The sequence below is a fragment of the Passer domesticus genome, chromosome 4 (genome assembly GCF_036417665.1).
Source record: "Passer domesticus isolate bPasDom1 chromosome 4, bPasDom1.hap1, whole genome shotgun sequence".
NCBI classification, from domain to species: Eukaryota; Metazoa; Chordata; class Aves; order Passeriformes; family Passeridae; genus Passer; species Passer domesticus.
In genome coordinates, this window is record NC_087477.1 from 62,051,037 (window position 1) to 62,072,990 (window position 21,954).

Here is a 21,954-nt window from a genome sequence, read left to right on the forward strand (position 1 = left end):
AAGAATTGAACCAAAAACTTTGAAAATGTCCCGATTTAATGGGAGATCTGAGGTGCTTCATGGGGCTGGGGCAGAGCTGTGGCTAGTCAGGACCCAGCAACTCAGCCCCTCTCCTGCCCTGCAGTGCTGTGGAAGTAGCTGCTGCAGTTATTAAAAGGAACAATGTAAACTTCTCTCTGAGCCAAATTTTTAATCAAAGCAATGAGGAAGAACAGGATCTGTGTGTCGTATGTCAAAACAATAGCAGCGTGCATCGCCTGGTAATTAACACTCATGCATGAATCTGGAAAAGTAATTCCCAGTCAGGGTGGAGTATGCATATTCTTTTGTAAGGCTTTTGATAATTTGTCTTGATCTTGATTAATGCTGGATCTCTAGTATGGCTGTTTTTTTGTAGATGCTAATTGGGTGAGTTTTTTATATAAGTCTATGTAAGCAGCAGATTAATGAGTAAAAGGTAACCAAAATCAGACCGGCATTATTCTAGTAAAGTGTGATGTTTGCTGGTTAGATAAACCCATGTCACTTTTACCTACTGGCACTGAAATGTGCCATTAAAAATCTGTAATATTTCCTGTTCTGGAGACTTGTTCCAGAGAAACTTCTGGCCACAGCAAAATATGTTTCTGTGCTGCATCTTGTATTGACATCGTGGTTCAAGCCCAGGCAGCAGCCAAGCCCCAGGCAGCCACTTGCTCACTCCTGCACCAATGGGATTGGGGAAAGAATTGCAAGGATAAACACTGGGAAACTTTTGGGTTGAGATGAAGACAGATGAAGACAGTTCAGTAGGGAAAGCAGAAACCGTGCACATGAGCAAAGCAAAACAGTGAATTATTCACTGCTTCCCATGGGCAGGCAGGTGTTCAGCCCTCCCCAGGAGGGCAGGGCTCCTGTGTAACCATGACTTGGGAAGACAAGCACCATCACCCCAAATGTCTCCCCAGTGGGCATGATATCCTGTGGTGTGGAATCTCCCTTTGGTCAGTTCAGGCCACCTGTCCCAGCTCTGCTCCCTCCCAGTTTCTTTTGTGCACCTCCTAAGTGGCAGAGCACGAGACAAGAAAAAATGTCCTTGACTTAGGATAAACACGACTTCCCAAAAAACTAAAACATCAATATATTGTCAATGCCATTATTATTCTGAATCCAAACCACTATATTCTGAATCCAAGCACTCTAACAGCTACTGAGAAGAAATTAACTCTATCCCAGTTGAAACCAGGACAATTGAAATTAAGGATATTTGCATGGATCTTTTTTTTTTCCTGAGGATTTTGTGAAAAAGCTAATCTGAGGAACACCCTAAATTATTTAATGCATTATTTTTGGAAGATGATGTCAAATAAGAACTAAAGAGATGTGAGATGGAAGCAACCTAAGTTATTAATTCTTGGCCAGATCCCTATGATTTGTCCTCAGATACCTAAACAGAGTTTTAATCTCTTTCATTTTGCTCTGTAGTTATCTTGCCTTTGTCACTTTCCTTCCTTTCATTTTGCATAAGTCTACATGAATTACTTGGTATTGGCTCCAGGTATTAAGAGCAGGGAGAGGATAGGATATGTGATCACAGATTATTGAAAATCTGGCCATGCTTGAGGTTAAGGTAAATAGCTGAGGGTGTTGCCTTTCTCCTCTCTGCTTCTGCACCCTCATAATATTCAAGCTAATCTGTAGTTTGGAGTAAACAGAAGGGAACTTAATGAGCAAATAAATGACTTAAATTGCTGTCTTCGTGTTTTATTGTGGCATTGGTTGAGTACTTAAGTTGTCTTGAACCTGACATAATATTGGGATGCTGTATCTCCCGAAAGGCTTTTGAGGTTTTTTGTTTTGTTAATGAAGGAAGGGTTTCTCAGTTATTAGTGTATAGTAATTGAGCCATGAATTAAAGGAAAAACCTGTTAAATCCTGTTTATGATAAAGTCAGTCAAGATTCAGAGCTGAGTATGATGTAACCTTGATAGCTTTGATCACAATCATTGTGAGGTGTGTGTACTTCAACAATTGGATAGAAACAAAATGAAGAGAGGTGATGTTTTTCCTCCTTCTTTGAGAGAATCCTGTTTTCCAAACTAAGCTGTACAAGGGAGTATTTATTTACTCTGACTAAAGGAGAAATAGGTAGGGAGTGGGGGAGTAGCTACATGTAATAAATTCTGTTGTGAAATTGGACTAAATGATTAAAAAAAGTTAAAATGGCATTTAACAAAAAACACTTTAAAAGTTATTGCTGCTTATGTTAAGGCATTAATTTGCTATAATTTATTTTGATTTTTATTACAGAGTCCAAGATGCACATTTAGATTCTTCAAAACTTTCAACATTTCATAGTTTGAAATGGAAGAAGTCCCAAAGGAGGTGGGATAGAATTTGCAGAAGTGATCAGCAGTAGTACCATTTCAGGGGCAGGCAGTATTTCCTGCCTTCTGTTTACTCAACGTTCAAGGATTGTCTGAGCTGAAGTTTGGGATTGTGAGGGTCCAAGATGAAGGAAAACTTAAAAACAAACCTTCCTGAGATGCTAAGTGTGGATAGATAGAAGGTAGGAGACTAGAGATAGTGGTGCAAGTAATCTCACCCCTAAAGAGTTACAGCTGTGCCAATTATCAAGCATTAAGAACAAGCCTGCCCTTAATAGGCCACAGCTGGATCCAATTAAGAGGGCTATTATAAAAGAGCAGGTTGGGTGGTTGAGAGGGGAGATGGAGTTTGTTGGCTGTGCTGAGAAGGAGTCAGTGCTGTGAGGAGCTGCTCATGAGAAACCGCCGAGAAGGTATGAAACCTTTGCAGCAAGACGGCAACAATTGGTGACTCTGACGTGATCAAGGACCCCAGGATGGTGCTGGGTTCCCCCTGAATGGCAGTGTGTGCAGCAGGACATGAGCTGTGTGACAGAAGTGGCAATTAGCATAGCCACAGCAGCAGGGGGTGCCTCAGCAATAGCATGGCCCCTGAGGAGTACGGGGGAGGTTTGCTAAGTCATTGCAACACGAGCATTGAAACAACAGCAACATGGAGCTCTGAGAGGCAGAGTCAGGGCTGCACAGACAACATCTAAGAGAAGCCTAAAAACTGTATAGTGGCCATCTCCACAGTAACCCAATGTGATTGGGAGTGGGCTGCGGGGCAAGGTGCAGCCGGAGATGGAGCCCAGCGTAGCATTGAGAGCAGCAGGGGAAGCTGCCTGATCTGGACCTGACAGATTTCGACACCTGAGGTACAGGTGAGCTGCTGGGGACACAATGAGAAATAACATATCGAGTGCTGAAGAGATTGTTTGTTTGATATACGTGGAAAAGAAAAAAGAAAAAAAAAAAAGAAAAACACACACAAAAAAACCAAAACCAAACTGTGATATTCCATAAGCATAAGTTGTACAGCTGTAGATATTGTCAATATTCTAGAAATATAAATATAATTGTTTCTGATTATATGTAATGTAAGTTTGGGTAATAAATCAGTAGAAGAGTTTCTGATGGTCTGTAATGCAAGTTTAGGCAATGAATCAAAGTAACTTTGTAATTAAAAGAGAAGGGGGAATTGTGGATAGATAGAAGGTAGGAGACTAGAGATAGTGGTGCAAGTAATCTCACCCCTAAGGAGTTACAGCTGTGCTAATTATCAAGCATTAAGAACAAGCCTGTTCTTAATAGGCCACAGCTGGATCCAGTTAAGAGGGGTATTATAAAAGAGCAGGTTGGGTGGTCGAGAGGGGAGATGGAGTTTGTTGGCTGTGCTGAGAAGAAGGAGTCGGTGCTGTGAGGAGCTGCTCATGAGAAACCGCCGAGAAGGTATGGAACCTTTGCAGCAAGACGGCAACAGCTAAGTAAAATTGTTAAAGGAGAAGGGAGTCCTAAGACTAATGTCTCTAGCAGTGCATGTGAATGCATAAAATTTTATGCATTCACATAAAAAAGAAGCTTGGCCAAGGGAATAAGCTGGGGAGTTTGTGTTTTGATTTCACGATGGTAAGGAAAAAAGTCTCTGCCAAGGGCATTTCATGTTGAAAAGACCAATGAAAAAATTTTAATCTGCTTCTAACAATTACTATTAAACATTTTGCTGTATCTGTGTTCTAAACTGTAGGGCACAATGTCTGGAAAGAAAGTTTTATTAACAGAATTGCTTAAAAATAAATTAGTTTTTAATGTAGAATGACTTTCATAATTTAACTTTGTGTATTCAGCGTGTTAAAGAAGTTCTAATACATTTAATTTTGAAGTGATGCTCTTGTGCAATTTAGTGGATTCCAATTTCCATCTACATGCAGGGAGAGATACCAAAATTCCAGAGAAATAATCTATTAAGATTCATTGTTTCAATGTAATTAGAATGTATAATATAGGCATTTGAATATATATGTGGAATACCGTATATACAGACCTTAGTAAATGTTGAGATATTGTGTTCTCATTTAGCAAAATGAGAAACATTGCTAAGAATTAATCCTTTGGAAACCTAAATCACATTTAGGAAATTGAAATGACAAATACAACATAAGGTCAAGATTAAGTTTTTAAATTTTATTTCTGAGTCAGTGTTTCTTGTTTCACCCTTCAAATGATGATTAAAGTGATATTATACTTAATCAAATCTGGAATATCTTTTACAAAATAAGATTTTCTTTTTCTGAATTTCAATTTTAATGGGAAGTCTCCATAGCAACATAGGGTTGACCTACTGCCAAATGTGAAGGTGCTAAACTTTGTCTTCCTCAATGTCTCTTTGCTTTTGAAAGACTGCAAATTCCCTTTAAATTGTTACTGACTTTGAAGAATAATAAATAAAACATGAACTTCCAATATGCAAAAGCTTTCATAGAAATATCAACTCCTATCGTAGTTTCCCATCCTGTTACCTGTTCTTTATTGCTACATATGTCTTCACATTTACCTATAAAGGATTACGTCAAATACAGAAACATTAATAATGATAGATATTGGCCAACCAGCTCCCATATTATTTTTTTGTATCAAAGCAAAACTGAAAGACTTAAATGATACTTCATAAGTGACCCCTCTGAATGTAGGAAACATAGTTGATTGGTAGCTAAAGTTACAGTGTGTGGGTGTCTTTAAAAAATATGTAGTTTTTGACAGAAGTCTTAAGATACAGTTTACTCTTGCTTCCAGTAGCATTTTTTTCTCTGTGATTTTCTGCTTTCACAAGTTACTGAATTTTTCTCTCACAATTGCCTGAGCAAAATGGATTCTTCAAGCTGGCAGTGTTTGTGGTTATTTGAATCAACATCAACATGATGGACTGAATAAGATCTGGTTCTCACATAGTTATTTAAAATCTATTTGTGGAGGAAGTTGTGTGTGTGTGGCATTTAAAAATTATTATTTATTAAATAAGTGATTCTTTCACATTTATTGTGAAAATTGTACGTAATCTGAGAAAAGGTAAGAATTCCTGACACTTGATCTTGTCATGGTAGGGTTGAAGGTATATAAACACATATGTAAATATAAAATGCATACAAATGTTTTTTGTGGGTTTTTTTTTAATTTAAAAATTGCATTGGGATTTTTAACTTAGCAGATAAAAGAAGTCTGAATGCACCTATGAGGTGTTACCTCATAGGTTTATTTTATGTAAGCTTTCCATATGATGTAGGTTTGAGATATGCAGATGCCTGACTTTTTTTTTTTTTTTTCTGTGAGAGAACTCCGACCAGTTATTTCTAATGCAGTCACTAGAACTGCTTTATGCTGGATTTTGCCTCTTTTATTTGTCTTTGGCTGCAAGACATGCACTGTCTGTGGCTCAGCTGCTCTCATGCAGAGGGTTTCAGGCGGGTGGCCCATGGTTGCAGGCAGTTCCCCTGGAAGAGTTGATTGGTTTGGGTTGTCTTGGCTGTGTCTGACCAGGAGCTCTCCTCTAACATGTTTTAGTGCTTGGAGAGCAAGGTGAGAAACTTGCTGTGATTTGCACTTGAAGTTTGAGCTGGGAGTTCAGGTTGGAAAAATCGAATTGAGTGAATATTGAAAAAATCAGGTAAGTTTTCTGGGGTGTTTGTTGCATTTCTCTCTGTAACATCTTTTTTACTTGAATTGTTTTTCATGGTTCATGTCATGGTGCAGCAAGGGGCTGCTGGCTCCCTGGGGCTGGGATGTGGGGAGCAGTAGGGGTTCCCTGGGGACAGCAAGACTGGATCCCAGAGCCAGTCTGTCCTGCTGCCCCAGCCCAGGGCATGGGGCAGCCAGCAGCACCAGGACAGCCCCTGGTACATCTCCAGCAGGACCTGTGGCTGGGCTGGCAGGTCTGACCCCCGGGGGTGAATGGGGTCCTGGGCCAGGGGGAGCCCTGGGCAGGGACAGTCAGGACTGGTGACACTCTCAGCATAGTTCATTATTGGCAATGTGCTGGCACTTCCACCCACTTTCAGTACTGTAGTAGTCTTTGAAAGACAAATGGTTATGTAAAACTTGTATGCACTTAGGAGAAGGCTTAGAAGGGCCTATTAAAATAGGGAAGTGGTAGAGAAGTCAACAGTACTACAGTACTTTAAAACCATATAAAGCTTTTTTATTTTACAGATACAATGTTGTGACTCTTGCCTGTAGCTGGATATAGTTCTCTAGAAGATGAGACTTTAGGTTGTTTTAATTGCTCCTAGGAGTATCATTAACGTTTTGAGAAGTCAAAATCAGTGTATACTGTAGGCAAATACATTGTTGGTGCTTTTCGTGTATCTAATGAGGGCTATATCTTATTGAACTTCTTAAATGTAACTTTTATATTCAGAAAATGCATAAAGTACAAAAGCCACCCGATTATTTCTCATATGGTTAAAAAATTTATTAGGCATTCATAACAAAAACTTGGAAACCACAAAATTTCAGTATAAAATGTTAAGCACTTTCTATTTCAACCATACTTTTCCTGAATTGGCAGCACCAAATTGGTCTTTACCTCCTTTTTTTTCTTCCATTAGAAATGCAGCCCTCCAAGAATGCAACTATTTTTAGATCTTATGCTTAATCCAGTTTGGAAGCTTGGTCCCTTTTCTGGTATAAATTTAGGGACTACAGCAGAGCTAAGGAGGTGTCCACATTGGCTCTTGCTGTTTTCATATAAACAAAACACATCTTGCTGGGGATGTTTGAGACACAATCTGTTTGAAAACTGTGTTGTTGAGATAGGTGACATGCACCTGGAAAATTTAGTGGAGTTCAGTGTTTTGAGACTGTTGATTTACAACAGTTTTAATCTATCCGGACTGGTAGGGAATGAATTTTGATCTCTCTGGCCTCTCTGACAGAGCTGCTTTTGCACATTAAACTGACAGAAAGTTATCCACTCTCTTGGTTTTGGCTGGACTTCTGCTGTTTTAAGGAACTGACGCAGCAACACTTGGGGTATCAAACACAGTCAAGGGAGAGGTGTGTGGGGAAAAATGATGTTATCATTCCAATGCCAGGTGCACGTGCACAGATTTAGGCTTAATCCATACTGGAACCATAGCCACAGTAAAGTTCAGTCCAAGCTGCCTTCCCTATTTCATGTTTCAGTAGATCACAGAACTTTGGTTCATTTATGTAGTTTTTTTCTGCTAATGATGAAAATATGTGGTTTCTAACTCTATGGCTTCAATAGTCGTCTTTTAAATAATGGGAGTTTTGTGAACCTGGAATATGTAGTGTGCACAGACCCTCATGAGATAAAAAAGGAAACACTTGCATGAGTGCAGATGAGGTGGGTGTACAACTGAATATTCTGTGTGGAAGAAATGATGCTTTGCCCTCCTGTTTGGGCCCACAGAAAAGAGTATTACCATTAGTCAAGGGAGGTCTTCTGTACCTCAGGCAGTAGAAATTAAAAGGCTGTATAAAACAGCTGAAGGGACCAAGGTTTAGTCCCAACTCCTTTTATATAAGCTGCTTACAACAGCTCTCCATGTGTGCTGTATATCTGTTCATATTGATCCAGAAATAACATCTGGATCTTACCCAGTGTATTAGAAAGAAACCATCTAGTACTCATCATCTTCCATGTCTTCTCCTGCTGTTGCAGCTTCCAGTGCAGCCAGAGCTGCTGCAACTTCTGCATCTTCCTCCTCGATTCCTCCATTATGGTTGGTGTGTGAGGGTGCCTGTGGGACTTTGGTAACAGCCACTGATGTGATACCAGCAGTAAGGCTCTCACCCAAACTTGCAGAGTCAGTTCTAAAAGGTTCAATACTGCTCTCTTTCATGGACCAAGGTGGAATTATACAAAGGTCCTGGTCCTGTATTGCTGAAGCACCAGTGTTTTGGTCTGAATGTGTGCAGTTGACTGAAAAGCTGTCTTTTTCAACATAGTTCCCAGTTTGATTGCCATTTTGGGGGTAATCAATATCTGGCAGTCTTATGGTATTGTTTTCTGTTTCCAGTATTGAGTTTCCTTTGAGAAAGATGCTGTCTCCTGCAGACTGGGAGTCTGGAATACTGATAGGCACATTGCTGGCTGCCTTACTCTGATTGCCTGTCTCTAGGTCAAGCTCTTGTCCAGACCTATTTGATTTGGTGTAAAAGTCTCTGTTGCTGGCTGGAGAAGCCTCTGACTGGCTGGAGGTTCCCTTTTCACTGGCTTCTTTCACTGGGCTTGTATTGGGGTTGGGTATGGAGTGCTGAGCGCAGGAGTTGCCACTGTTGACTGCAACATCAAGCTTTGCAGCACACTTCACAAGGCCATCCTCTTGAGAATCATTGCCTCTGTGATTCCAGAGAGTTTCTTTCATATTGTTGGCCAGATTTTTGTTTTCTGTTTTGTTTACCTCATCCTCCTGGAGTTCATTTTTGGGCTCTTCATTTTCACTGTTCTCTTTGGATTTATTGCTGCCTTGTTCATTGTGTTTATAGCTATTTACTTCATGAATGCATCCAGATGATTGTACTTCTTCTGGATCAAAGATATAGCTGGAGTAAGAAAAATTTGTAAAGGATATGTTAGTTATGATGCTAATCAATATAATTAGTAAAAAAAGATTAAGCTTCCTTTTTAAACTGAAGATCTTGAGGAAGGAGTGTCACTGAACTTTACTTTGGGTCCTGAGAATGAGTTAAACCAAATGGAAATGCTGAATATGCTGTTGGGTGCTGTCTCCCGTGACTGATCATAGCTAACCCCTGTACTGAGATTCACCAGGAGCATAAGGAGGATGTTGGAGAACTGTGTGCTAGCCATTGCTTGTTTCCAGCCTTATTTTTTTATTTTCTCTGGGGAGGTGATTAGCCAATGAGTAGTCATAACATGGATTGTTAATTAATATGTCCACATATAGTTACTAAAATATCTTCAATTTTTTCCTGGTGTTCTTTCTTTTAAGTCTTTTGTCCTTTTTTCCCCCCACCTTGAATAATTTTCTTCCTCTTGCTCTATAGTTTCTTTTACTTACCTCTCCCAGGGTCTCTCTCTTTTCTTTATCTTTCTTTTTTCTCTCGTAGCACCATTTTCTCCCCAGTTCCTTACCTGTTCTACAGAAGTGGCCAAGGGGAAGTAGTAACCCTCAAGTGGGGCTGAAATGTGGTTTTTATAAAACTAGCTAGTCCTCCTCTCTAGGGAGACTTTTAATATAGGAATTCTTCCCCCAGCTAACTACATTTAACAGCTATGATGGAAGCAAGGAACTGTTGTTCATTTGCATTGCTTGGGAGAGAGGAGGATCTGACATAATGTGTGCTCCTTGTTTCTCCTCAATTGAGGAAAGCCCATGTTACCTAAATTAGAAAAAAACTTTACTAAAAAGTTTTCAATTCCTTTTGTGGGATAGGAATTATGGAAGCGGACCTTAATTACAGTAAATTAAAAGGACTTTCATAGGAAATCTGTATGCCTGTACCTAAACATGCTGTAAACGTTGAGAAAACTCCAACCTTTTACAGTGGCTAATTAAAGCAACAGGTGTGGGGGAGCACAAACACATGGTTTAATGCTTTTCTTTTATTCAGTCTAAGCAACTCTTGTTCTATTGTACCTTTGTATCATTTTGCAGCACCTGCACCCCATCTGGATTTTTCTTAATCTGAAAAGAGAGAAAAGGAGGGCAAGGGAGAGACAGAGTGAGTGAAGCATTATGAAATTAAACTATGAGCAATTGCATTGAAAATGATGCTCATATTTAGAAGGGTTTGTTAGCTAAAAACAAAGACATCTACACAAGAATGGATGGAGTACTGTTCAAGGTCTTTGTGGGTTGTTGTCGTGCATTGGCAATGGTCTTTAACTGGGGAAAAATCTGGGGAAGAATTTAACAATTCTTAGTGATGTTCTCTCAGAATAGTTTCCTGAGCAATTTAATGACGGGGAGAATTGTAAGTCAGTGTATTGGGTGTGGGTTGTTGGTTTGTTGTTTGGTTGGGCTTTTTTTTTGCATTTTTTTTCCACTTGACACCTGTTGGTAAAGTTCTCTACCATGAATTTGCCCAGCTGTTTTTTGCAACAGTAAACTGCTAGCATCTACCACATCTTTTACTTAGTACTTTCACAGACCAGCCTTGCCTGTGTGAGGAGTCACCTGCTTTTGTTTGACTGGAACCTGGTTTTTACTAGTAGTGGTGCCTCGTAGTTCTTGTATTAGAAGAAGTAGTGACTCTCATGTCCAATTGTCACCAGAGGAGAGGTCCTGTACTGTCCCCTCAGTGGTCATGTATTTAAATGTTACTCGTACTGACATTCTTTTGAACGTATGAACTGTCCTTGTGCTGTTCTCTGAGTCTTTTTGCGTTTTAGCATCCTATTAAAATTAAGTGTGGGAACTACAAATGCAGAGTTCTCAAGGTGTTTGAAACCTGAAAGAAGCAGATTTTTCTTTCCTAATATCTTCTTGTTTCCATTCACTTGACCCTGTGACATCCATTAAGCACTGAGGTGACATTTTCATGGAACTTTCTCTTAGTGAGGCACAGATGAGTTCCTGGAATGGGCATTTTGTTATAAGCAGTATGTTGCACCTCCATTTTACTACAGTAAAATTCCAGAGTTTTGCTAGAATTGGAGACTTTCTGTGTTTTGCTACACCATTGCATGACCCAGTGAGATGCTAAGTACTGTCTATAATATGGTTCTTATGCCAGAGTCTTCTATGATGAGAATAAATGGTTTGCTGATTTGGACCCTTGAGAACATTCCTGTTCTGAACCTAAACTGAAGTCTCAAATCTGAACATCCAAAACCCCTAAAACGCCCAGTATTCTTTATGGGTGGTGGCTATCTTGTTTTAAGTTAATAAGTCGGGGCAGGTTGTTTAATATGTTATTCAGGCTCTTTCTTTTTCTCTTGAGGTACTCTACAAACTCACATACCTTCGCCAATGCCTAAGGACAATGGCTCACTTCCCATAAAACAGAAATTGATGAAGCAAGGTCAGGGTATTTTCTGGAGTAATTTATTTACAAAACATCCAAGGAAAGTAGTATTGATTTATTCTTCTCAGACATGGTTTGAACTGTTCACTGGCAATTATGCTAGTAGAAATGTAAATCAAAACAGTTCCCCTCTAAAATCTGAGTACTTCTGGTGTTAGCACTGAACTAAATACCTGATGCCAGATGTTTCATTCTTGGAGCCTCGAACAGCCTACAAGTCATTCAGCAGCTGGTTTTATCCCAGGGTAGAACTGCTCATATGTATGCTTTTTGTCTTTGTGTACACAAGAACTATTCTGAAGCAGAAATTGCTATCAGGAGTAACCACCTTGATGTAGCTGAGTGCTTGTTGGAATGGCTTTTAAGCCAGCTGCTTCTCTCCCTGGATTACAGACTCCCTTCCACCTCTCTGCAGACTGTGTACTGGGTACTCTCACCCCACATACCTCAGCAACATTGCAGCAGGAATTCTGATTCAGGGTTTTTCATCTGAAGAGGACTGCCCTCTGAAATGCCCACACAGCCTTTGCCTTGGCTTTAAAGTTTATAGGTTTGGTGAACCCAGTTCTGATTTGTATGTAGACCAGTTCCAATAACAGATGTTGCTTCTAGCTGAGAGTGGGCACTTCAAGTCAGGGTGCTTCTGCTTAGAGTTTTATCTGACAGATTTCCTAGTCAGGGATTTTATTTACAAATTTTGTGATTTTTTTTTTTTTTTTTTTTAAAGCAAAAAATATTGCTTATAGGTTTTAAGCATTGGGAAGTCCTAAATGCTGGCTTATTATTCTGTTGTAAAGACATTTGTGCTTGTCATAGAAGGCAATTATAAATTGAAATTGCTCTTGTAGTTTTCACTACAAGAAAGCCCTTTCCTGGTTTTTGGTGTGTGTTTGTTTTGTTTTGATTTTTAAATTACAGCTGCTGTTGGAATTATCTCTGCAGCTACTACATTATGCTTTTCCACTGATTAGTTACAACTGGATCTGTCCTGTGGCATGAATAAACTATTACATACGGAAAACAGTGTATGTTGTATTATCCTATGAATTATTTCACATCCCTGAAATAGGAATATAGTTTTACAATGTCACTGTCTGAACGCTGGCTTCTTTTTCCCCCCTTGCCCTTTCCTTCCATTAATCTTTCAAGTCAGGCTGGAAAATCATTTTGGGGAACAAATTGCTTTTATAGCAGGAAAAAGCATGCTTTAATCCTACTTATCTTGTTTTAGATACTGAACTCTAAAGGCTCATGTACTGTGTGATGTTCATAGTTGTGTTAATGGATAAATAATACTAATAAGCTGCTGTCTGGAGCAGTTTGAGTCAGGCAAGTTCTGCAGGCTTGTAACAAAAGAGGGTTAGAAACTTCAACGATGGATGATGTTAACTGATACTGAATTTAGAAACATGGCATCCTTATTAAATGTCCGTTCTGTCAGATATGCCTTGCTGCTAAATTGATGAGATAATTTCAGAAAAACATGACATGATGTGGAATGCTGTCTTGTTGAACACTTTGGGGGCTATTTTTTCCCCTGGAAAAAGGCTACCTGTCTAAAGTGGCAGTAAAATCCTTGGCTTTAACATTCAGATTCTCAGAATTGAGATCAAACTGCCATTAATCCTAGATATTATTCTTTCTTGACCATGAAATTTCTGAAGGCCTGTAAATGTAAATGTCTGTCACAAGTAATTATGCAGTTACTTAATCCGGAACACTAATAGATCACCTGGCATTAAAGCTCTGCAAAAATGTTAAGTAGAGATTTTTTAGAAGTTTTTTTAGATGTGAACTGGACCACTTGGATCATTTGCAGGCATAAGATGGAGCTGTTGAGGTAAAATGAATGAAGGAGGCCTAGAACTAATTTTTTTTTACTCTCCCAAATTTTGAACTTGAATTTTTCAGCTTTTAGTTGCTGCTGAATCTCCTGAAGTATGTCTCTGTGGATGAGCTTGTACCAGGTTCTACAAAATAATCATATTTTTGCAGTGTGACAGTGTAGAATAGCCTTGTGGTTTGCATATTCAGTATCAGTGCTTGTTTCATTTAAAGTGATGATTCTTTTCTTCAGTGAAAGAGATGGAAGAGGTCCAGCTTTGTGTGTTTACCCCAGCCACCCCGCAGACCTTTAGCTGACTGTGTACAAGATAGTCTAGGTATAATGTGCTTGCAATGTATTAAAGAAGTGTTCACAGGGAGACAAGGATGACCTGTTATGAAAGATTGACTTTCTTTCTTTAAAGCAATATGATACAGAAGAGCAACTTCTTAAAAAAAGTTAGAAAAAATTCGAACAATGGAAGGAGGTAGTAATTTGTCTTAGTTTGAGGAGAGCAGGACACAATTCCCATCACTAAAACAAATGCTGAAAAAGGGAAAGTGGTTAAAAACATTTATGGTGGCGCCAGCTAAGAGAATGAAGTGGGACTTCTTTTTCTTTCAAGTGTGAGACCTTGATGGAGATAACAAGAATAATGCCTGACTCCAAACCCACAGCCTTGTGTTTCAAGTCAGTGTGCTTTAAGAGAAGTTTGCTTTTCTTTATCAGATTTGAGAAACACAAGGTATCTGACTCTAAATTAGGTAATAACATAACTCATATTGTCTATATAAACTGTGGCTGTGTTATGAGTAAATAAAAGGAAAACATAAGATAATGTCATGAAAAAGAAAGAAGAAATATTTTTGAGTCATAAAAATGGTTTGGCACCTTTTTCAATATTTTTTGAAGTTTATATAGAAACAGAAAAAAATCAGTCTTACTTTTGTTCATGGTGTATTTTTTATTCTGTCATGATTTTTACTTTTAAATTCCTTTAGACACCTCCAGGAGCAGAGGCAGAAAGCTGAGGGAGACAATATTAAAATAGCTTCTCTAGTAGATCTCAACAGAAAAACTCTGATTTTAGATCATCATTTTAAATCCAGTCTCTATTTTTTTGTTTTAGTTTGTTTGGAGTTTTCATCCCACAGACCCTGATGCTTCTGTTGTTTGGCTTTTTACTCTCCTCCATCCTTTCCCACTCTAGATTACCTTAGCAAGTAAGGAGATTTTTCCTACATGGATATTATCTGGGCTGAGCCTGGATGATGTATCTCCCAGGGGCCTGAGGCACCTCCTTCTGATGACTTTTTCTAGTAGAGGCATCTTTCAGACTTGATCCTGCCAGTGTCTTCCCCATCAGTTTGCTGTGTTTTGCACTCCTCAGTAAAACCTGTCCATTCTGAGGATAGTGCCCTGAGGTACCAGACTTTTTGTCATGGACAGAAATAATTGTTCATCAAAATTAAGTCTGTCTGCCTCACTAGTAGTGCAAACACAATTGACTTTGTTGGTATTGCTTTGCTAACATAGATGCCAAATTCTAACCAGCTAGGAGACAAATGCACAGAAGCAAGTATGGGAAGAGAAACTGTTTGCATAGAAATATGTGCAGAGGAAATACAGAGAATGTGGGGTGGGAATAACCTTAGAGAGCTCTAGGAGTTGACAAGATTCTCCTAACAGGAGGTGCAGTTGCTTTCTGTGCTAAGTAGGCATTCACACCTCTCAGATGATTTCAGAGACTGTTCTCAGCATGTGCTGGGTCTGACAAAGGCTCAGAGGTGCCTAGGCTGGAGGAAGGAAGTGCAATGTCCACGCTCATTGCAGGGCAGGTGGATGAGATGACCTTTAAACTCCCTTTGAACCCAATCCATTCTGTGTGTCTCTGTTACTGAGGCGTGGAGGCAGAGGAATAATTGATCTGGATGACAGACAGTATAAAAGAGGCACACTGTAGGAGGAGTGGTAGAGTTGAGAGGAACTATATTTAGAAATTTAGTAAACATACAGTAGAAAAAAATACCAGCCCGTGCTAGAGGGGGAGAGAGAATAACAGGAAAAACCATGTAAAGGAAAAAAGATGAGGAACATAACTTAGCCACACTGTGCAGGCTAATCACTACTATTGTTTGAATGTAATCTGTAAGAACTGTCTTAATTAAAATACAGAGAACCCTTATGACCCTGTGAGCTTTTTCCTGACTTGCTTTGAGACCAGAGGCCTCAGAACAGGTGCAGGCTTGGCGAGTAGGAGAACCCAAACCATCCTCGGCCCAGAATTATCAGAACAACCTGATCTACTTGAAGATGTCCCTGCTCATTACAGAGGGGATGGGCTAGATGACCTCCTCCAACCCAAACTGTTCTATTATTATACCATAATATAATGGTGAGAGCACAGTTTGTGCTCAAATCTTCACTGAGACCAATACTTAGAGCTGGACCAAAATCTAATTTAATTTTTCCTGACTGAATCTTAATCTGGAAATTTATTTTAAATGTACTTCAGGGAATAACTCAATTGACATATATAATTTAAAAGAAATGAACTAAACCGAGGAACTGTAATATGGTCCCTTATAGGAAGCAGATCCCACCTCATGGGCTATTTTAGTCTGTCTGTTTTTTGCTAGCTGAATTGATTTCAGTCTTTTTGTTCCTACTTTCTTAAAATGCAGCACTGGGGTGTTGTTCCTGTGCTTCAGCCATCTTGCAGTCCAGCTCTAGTGAGACACCTGGCTGTGCCATCCTGCTGACAGGGTATGACCTGTGGATTGACTTTGAGTCCCCCTGCAGTCCTTCCTATCTGTGCTGCTCTGCAAGAAAAGAAAACTGTGCAAGTGCTTTTTCTGCTGCAGCTTACTCTCCTCTTTTGAGGGAGGCAGGCTCTATATTTGGGAATAAGGAATGTCAGTGTCTGACAGAAAGAGCCTTATGCCACCCAGCCAGCACAAGGTGATTGCCAAGGTTATTGTTGATTGTCCTATTTTTCTTTATTTTACAGAGCTGAAGAGCTGCACAGGTCTGTCAGCCACTTTTATTCTCCCCTGAGAATATTATTTGCCTACTGGACAGCTTGCATGTATTTCTAGTGTGGCTAACAGTGAGGACAGGAGAAGCTGACACATCAAGACTCCTCAAAAACTTGTATAAAATTTCTTGAGCCACAGCCTAACTTCAGTGGTGGCTTATGGCTGTCACTTTTGGATGTTTAGCTCCCACTGCCACCCTCTGCTTGTTCCTTTTCAAACTGAACCCCCTATTTATTACAGATAAATATGATTATTGCTTGAATACAAATAATCCATACACTATCATCAGTTCCTAAGACTGATAACTTATTTTCAAAGGTGATTTTTCCCTTTCTCCCTGGCCAGGCTGAATTAAGCCCATGGATTGTACATTGTACAAGGTGGCCTGATATTTTGCATTTTCATGACTAAAGTGTCAAACTTCTGGGTGATATTACACACAGATGCTGTGTACAGACAATGGCTATTTATTTCAGTGAGGGAACAATGTGATCTGTTCTGTGTGCTATTCAAGACACGAAAGTTGATGTTGCTTTTGTGTGTGGGATTTAGTGATATAAGTTAGGCTTCTTCATAGTAAAGCTATGAAACTGATTTAGACTTGTAGTTTTTTCAGGGGAGAAAAGTGGCTTTAATCAGTCCGGTTATCAAAATCTAGAGGGTCTCATTGATCAGAAGCATGTGTTGCTTGTTATCTGGAAAATTAAAGAAGTCTCACAGTTACAGCCTCATAAATTTGGATGCTTTGTATTTTGACATAGAGTAGTTTTTTCATTACTGTGGAAGTAGGTCTGATATCACAAAAGGGTTTTGCTTCATCAAGGTGATGCATAGCAGAATAACTTAATCCTTAAATGATAAAAGTATGTGAGCAGTCATAGCAAGGGGCAAAGCAAACTAAGTGACACTTCAGCAGAATTGTTTCTAATTAGCAGAATCCCACACTTTTCAGGAGATTAAAAAGAAAGTGATTTAAAGGTTCAGAGAGTTGGAGGACCTCTCCTCTGAAGATACACTACAAAAGCTGGAGTTGTTCAGCCTGGAAAAGAAAAGACTCTGGAAACCTTGTTGTGGCCTTCAGTACTTAAAGGAGGCTTATAAAAATCAAGGAGAGCAACTTTTTATACAGGTAGATAGTGATGGGACAGGGCAGAATGGTTTTACACTGAAAAAAAAGAAATTTAGATGACATGTTGGGAAGAAATTCTTTACCCAGAGAGTAGTGAGGCACTGGAACAGGTTGCCCAGAGAAGCTATGGATGCCCATTTCTCAAAGTGTTCAAGGCCAGGTGGATGGAGTCCTGAGCAACCTGGTCTAGTGGGTGGCATCCCTGCCCATGGCAGGGGGATTGGAACTACATAGTCCTTAAAGCCCCTTCCAAACCAAGCCTATGATTCCATGAATATCAAATACTCAAATAACAAACACTATACTTGCCAGATGAACCATCAATATGGCACAGCTAATCATCTAAGTATGGCCTGCTCACCAAATAACCAGTATTCTGTCATGATTTTAACCTTTATTTGTGTTGTGTCATCTGAAAAGGTGGAAAGGAAATTTGCAATAGTAACAGTTGAAAAAATGCAATTCCAAAAATATGCAGTTCCAGGATCACAACAGTAGCAGTCAACTCTAACTGCCATGTACCTGAAATAGTACTATAATAGAATAAATTGTGTATCATATCTTTGGATTATTCATAATTCCATCCAAGCTGAGAGGTGTGTCTGCTGTGTAGGGGTCAGTCATGCCCTCTACTTGTGGGTGCCTGCTGTGACATTTCTCAGCACAGGGGAAGAGCATCCTGCCAGCGTGGTGTCGGGCTACTTTGGCAGTCAGTATGGACAGAGTAGTGGAAATATCTGGCTACATTTGCTTTCTCAAAATGCAGAGAAAGGTCAGATTTAGTCTGCTCTGCTTATAAGAGAAAAATACATGCTAATTATCTTACATATGTGTAGCTGTACTACCATGAAGCTATACCAGTATAGCTGGCAATGGCGGTACCTGCTAATTGTTATGTGCCTGTGTGAATACTTCAGCTGGAATGGGGAGCACCTGGATTGATGCAAATGCAACATTAGAAACTGCTCCATTTCTTTACAGCTGCTCTTTCCCCATACTTTCAGGCATCTAGCTGTGTGTTTATCAGATGCTGACAGGTTTTCTGCTCCCACATTGCCCCTTCACGTTCTTGCTTTTCCATGCAGTTGTTTTGCATCAAACTAAGAGGCAGCAGTGGGCAGGTCTCAAGGCAGGGAAGTTTGGGTGTTACCAGTACTGCTTGAGCACACCTGCACTTGTTTGCATGTGTGTTTGCTGAAGGGGAAGGCAAAGAAAGGTAGATGCTATCAGTTTTACAAAAGATGTTCTATTTTGATTTGTAACTTGGTCATTGTGTAAGCTGATAATAATATGCATAGCTATGTTAAATCCTGCTAGGCTCCTCCTCAAAATGTCCTTCTTTTCAAACCAGTAAGGTCAGACAGATCTTCCACTTACTCCTGGTGGCTTCCTGACTGTATTAGTCAGCAGGAAGTGCCATGTTTTATTTTCATAGTAGATTATTATTTCTACCTTGACAATTTTGGGGTTTGTGTCATTGTTGTTGTTGTTTTTGTTCTGTTTTTAGCTAGTTAGTTTTTATTTTGTTTTTAAGAAGACATTCTTGTACTATTTAATTCACTGACTACTGTCTCTGGTAGCTGCCAACTTTTATAAGCATTTGAGGGAGTAAGGCCAGCTCACATGGAAGATGGACCTTTTTGTGATGTGTTATTGCTGTAGCAGAGTGTCCTAGAGGATACAAGGGCTACAATCTGGAGGTGATCTGAACATATAATTTTTTTCCTGTTATGCTCTTTGCAATTGATTTAAAATATTTATAAGATATTTAAAAGGAAATAAATTCTCTCTGACTAGTTCCTCATCACACACCGCGCTAGGTCACGGAACATTTCCCTACCCCCAGTATTTACCATACAAAATGAGTGTTTTATTTTTAAGGAGTAAAAGGAAGAGTGGGGAAAAGGGTACAACTCTCACAATCATTAGCCAGTTTGCACAAAGGAAAACCAAATACATCTGATTGCATAAACACATTCATTTCCTCTTCAGCTAAGCTTGTTTTCTACATTTGGTTTTTCCAAACTTACATAGTCTAGTGTTTAAATTACTGAAGTTTGTTTTCTGTCTTTTAAAATTATCAATCCCATAAAATATAATAGCTTGTTTAATAGTGGGGCCTAAAACCCTGAGTCCTGTTTAGTCCCATATTGTATAGAGACAAACATAGAAATGTGCTCCTTCCCAAGGGATTCATGGTCTAAATGTGTGACAAAGTAAAAATGAGAAGCAGATGGTCATGTACATGTGATAGAAACAATCAGCAGAGGAGCTATATTTGAGTCAGTAATTGTGTTAGTCTAGGCCTGAGTGGGGATCTGTGTTTGGCAATACAAGTGGAGCCTCAAATTAGTTGTAGCCAATTTTTATGTAACAGAGGGACTGTGTCTGAAATGTAATTTTTCTTGAGAGGTTAAAGTGTCTCTATGTGATTCTGTACAACTGTGCACTTTGGAGGATGGGTTCTGGGCTCCAGACTTTCACCTGAAAATCCTTGGTTGTATCCAATGACTTTTAAAAACATTTAACATAAAAACAGCTCTAGAATTGGGTCTTGAGATGGTGCTGCCATGGGTCTACAATTCACAAAGTTCCCTTGCTTATACTTTGCTTTTTCCCCAATGGCCAAATTGAGCAGTCTGCTTGAGAGCATGCCATCAAGGACATGATTTTGATAGCTGTGAACGTGTCTTAGAGAGGGTCAAACTGAGCTGGGGATCTTAATTCATGATGGAATTCTCTAACTTTTTGAATACTGTGTAAAACAATCACTGCCTCCTCTGTGGTTTTGATTGGGACTTGATGTGGTGCTGTATTCTGGCCTGGAAGTCACTTTTTCTTAGATTCCTATTTACAGAATCAGCTGATTTAAGCCTGCTTAAATATAGAAGTACTTTCTAGATGTGGATTGTTTCTCAACTACATATATATGTATAAAGGCTTATTTTTTTAGCCTCCTGGAATAATTCCATGCAGTTTTATGGATGCTGTTATCAATGAGAAATCCTACTTGGGGCATTCAAAAAATTGAAAATATCAGACAGTGAGCATGAAAGCTACAGCATTACTGCTGTAGGATTTAGTCTGTGAGAAAAAATTGACAAGTCAGAATGCTTCCTAAGCATATTCTGAGGCCATTTGTCCTGTTCAGCCTGGTGGGGGCTGAGGGGAGACTTTACTGCAGTCTACAACTTCCTTGTGAGGGGAAGAAGAGGAGAAGACACTGATCTTTCCTCTGTGGTGACCAGTGACAGGACCCAGGTGAATGGTCTGAGTGGTTTCAGGGGAGGTTTAGGTTGGGCAAGGTTCTTCACCCAGAGGGTGTTTGGGCCCTGGAATGGGCACCCCGGGGAAGAGGTCACAACATCAAGTCTGAGTGTTCAAGAAGCATTTGGACAATGCTCTTGGGCACACAGTGTGACTCTTGGGGATGGTGCAGGGCCAAGAGCTGGACTTGATGATCCCTTGTGGGGCCCTTCCTACTCAGCTTATTCTGTGGTTGTGCCATGTACATTGCCAGACAGTGCCACTCACTAGCAGCATAGCAGCACGCTGTATACTCTGAAATCAAGCTCTTTTTGGCCCATCTGCTGGAAGCTGTTGCCTGTGAGTTCTGTGCAAAAATAATTTTTTATTTTGGCCTTCTGTAGAAATCTGGGGCCAAAGATAACAGAACCTTTAAAATACGCTGTTGAAAGACTTTGAATCTTTAGGTGACCTTGGTGAACAGAGTAAGATGGAAAAGGAGAGATAGGTGGAGATCTCATATGTTTTAGATATTGTGAAATTCTTGTAAGTTAAAATAAGAAAATAAAACTTAGGAAATCAGCAATGAAGTCTAAGCAGTAGTCCTGTAATTCTATCTTATAGAAAACTCTTGGTTGCATGTCAGTTCTATGGAAAGGCTCAGTGCTTCTTTGTTTGATTGTTTGTTTTTTCCCTGTTGAGTCTCAGGAAGAGGGTATGAAGAGACACTTCTGGAGTTTAGCAGGCCTTTATCCTTTAAGTATGCCATACATTTTTACTTCAGGGAGCAATATTCTGAAAATAGACTTTGATGTCCATGGAGATTGCTTCAAATACAGGATTGGAGTGTTCTGTGTGTATGTGTTTGGGCAGGATTTAGGCCAGGCAGGATATGTGATCTCAGCTCTGGTATTCAGCTGTAGCTTAGTGTGCCCAAAAATCATCTTGTCCTGAATACTTCAGATGCTTCTGATTTGTTTATATCATATGAAATATTGCTAGTGGCAGGTATTATGGTGGTATTGTTTTTGTGCTCAGAACATCAGCCTCCCTTTAAACCAAGAAAATTGGATAAAGCCATAAGCAGTTACAATGAGTCAATAATTCTCTTTTGTAAAAACAAAAGTAAAAAAAAAACCCCTAACCCAGCAAAAACTATGGCCTTGCTCCCATAAAAAAGAAACCAGCTCCAAGAAACCCCCAAACAAAACGAAATCCCTCACAAAATCCAACATATTGACCAAGTAGATTTCTTAACATAGTCATCAAGTTGTGCTTTTGTGTTTGACCATTTAATGGTATAACCTGCAGCTTTTTATAGGGAAATGTTTAGAAGTCAGTGTGCTCTCTCTCTCAAAC

The 21,954-nt window shown here is 39.5% G+C and overlaps 1 protein-coding gene across 1 annotated transcript in view; it reads right to left on the bottom strand.

Annotated features, from left to right (window-relative positions):
* Positions 1-5,713: 5,713 nt before the first annotated feature.
* C4H4orf19 (chromosome 4 C4orf19 homolog) overlaps positions 5,714-21,954 on the bottom strand; it is a 41,913-nt gene continuing 25,672 nt past the window's right edge. The window contains exons 5-6 of the mRNA XM_064419270.1: positions 9,968-10,015; positions 5,714-8,909 (exon numbers count right to left, since the gene is read on the bottom strand). Of these exons, the coding sequence (XP_064275340.1) occupies positions 7,985-8,909; positions 9,968-10,015 (973 nt within the window). The 3' untranslated portion in view covers positions 5,714-7,984. The remainder of the gene's footprint in view (positions 8,910-9,967; positions 10,016-21,954) is intronic.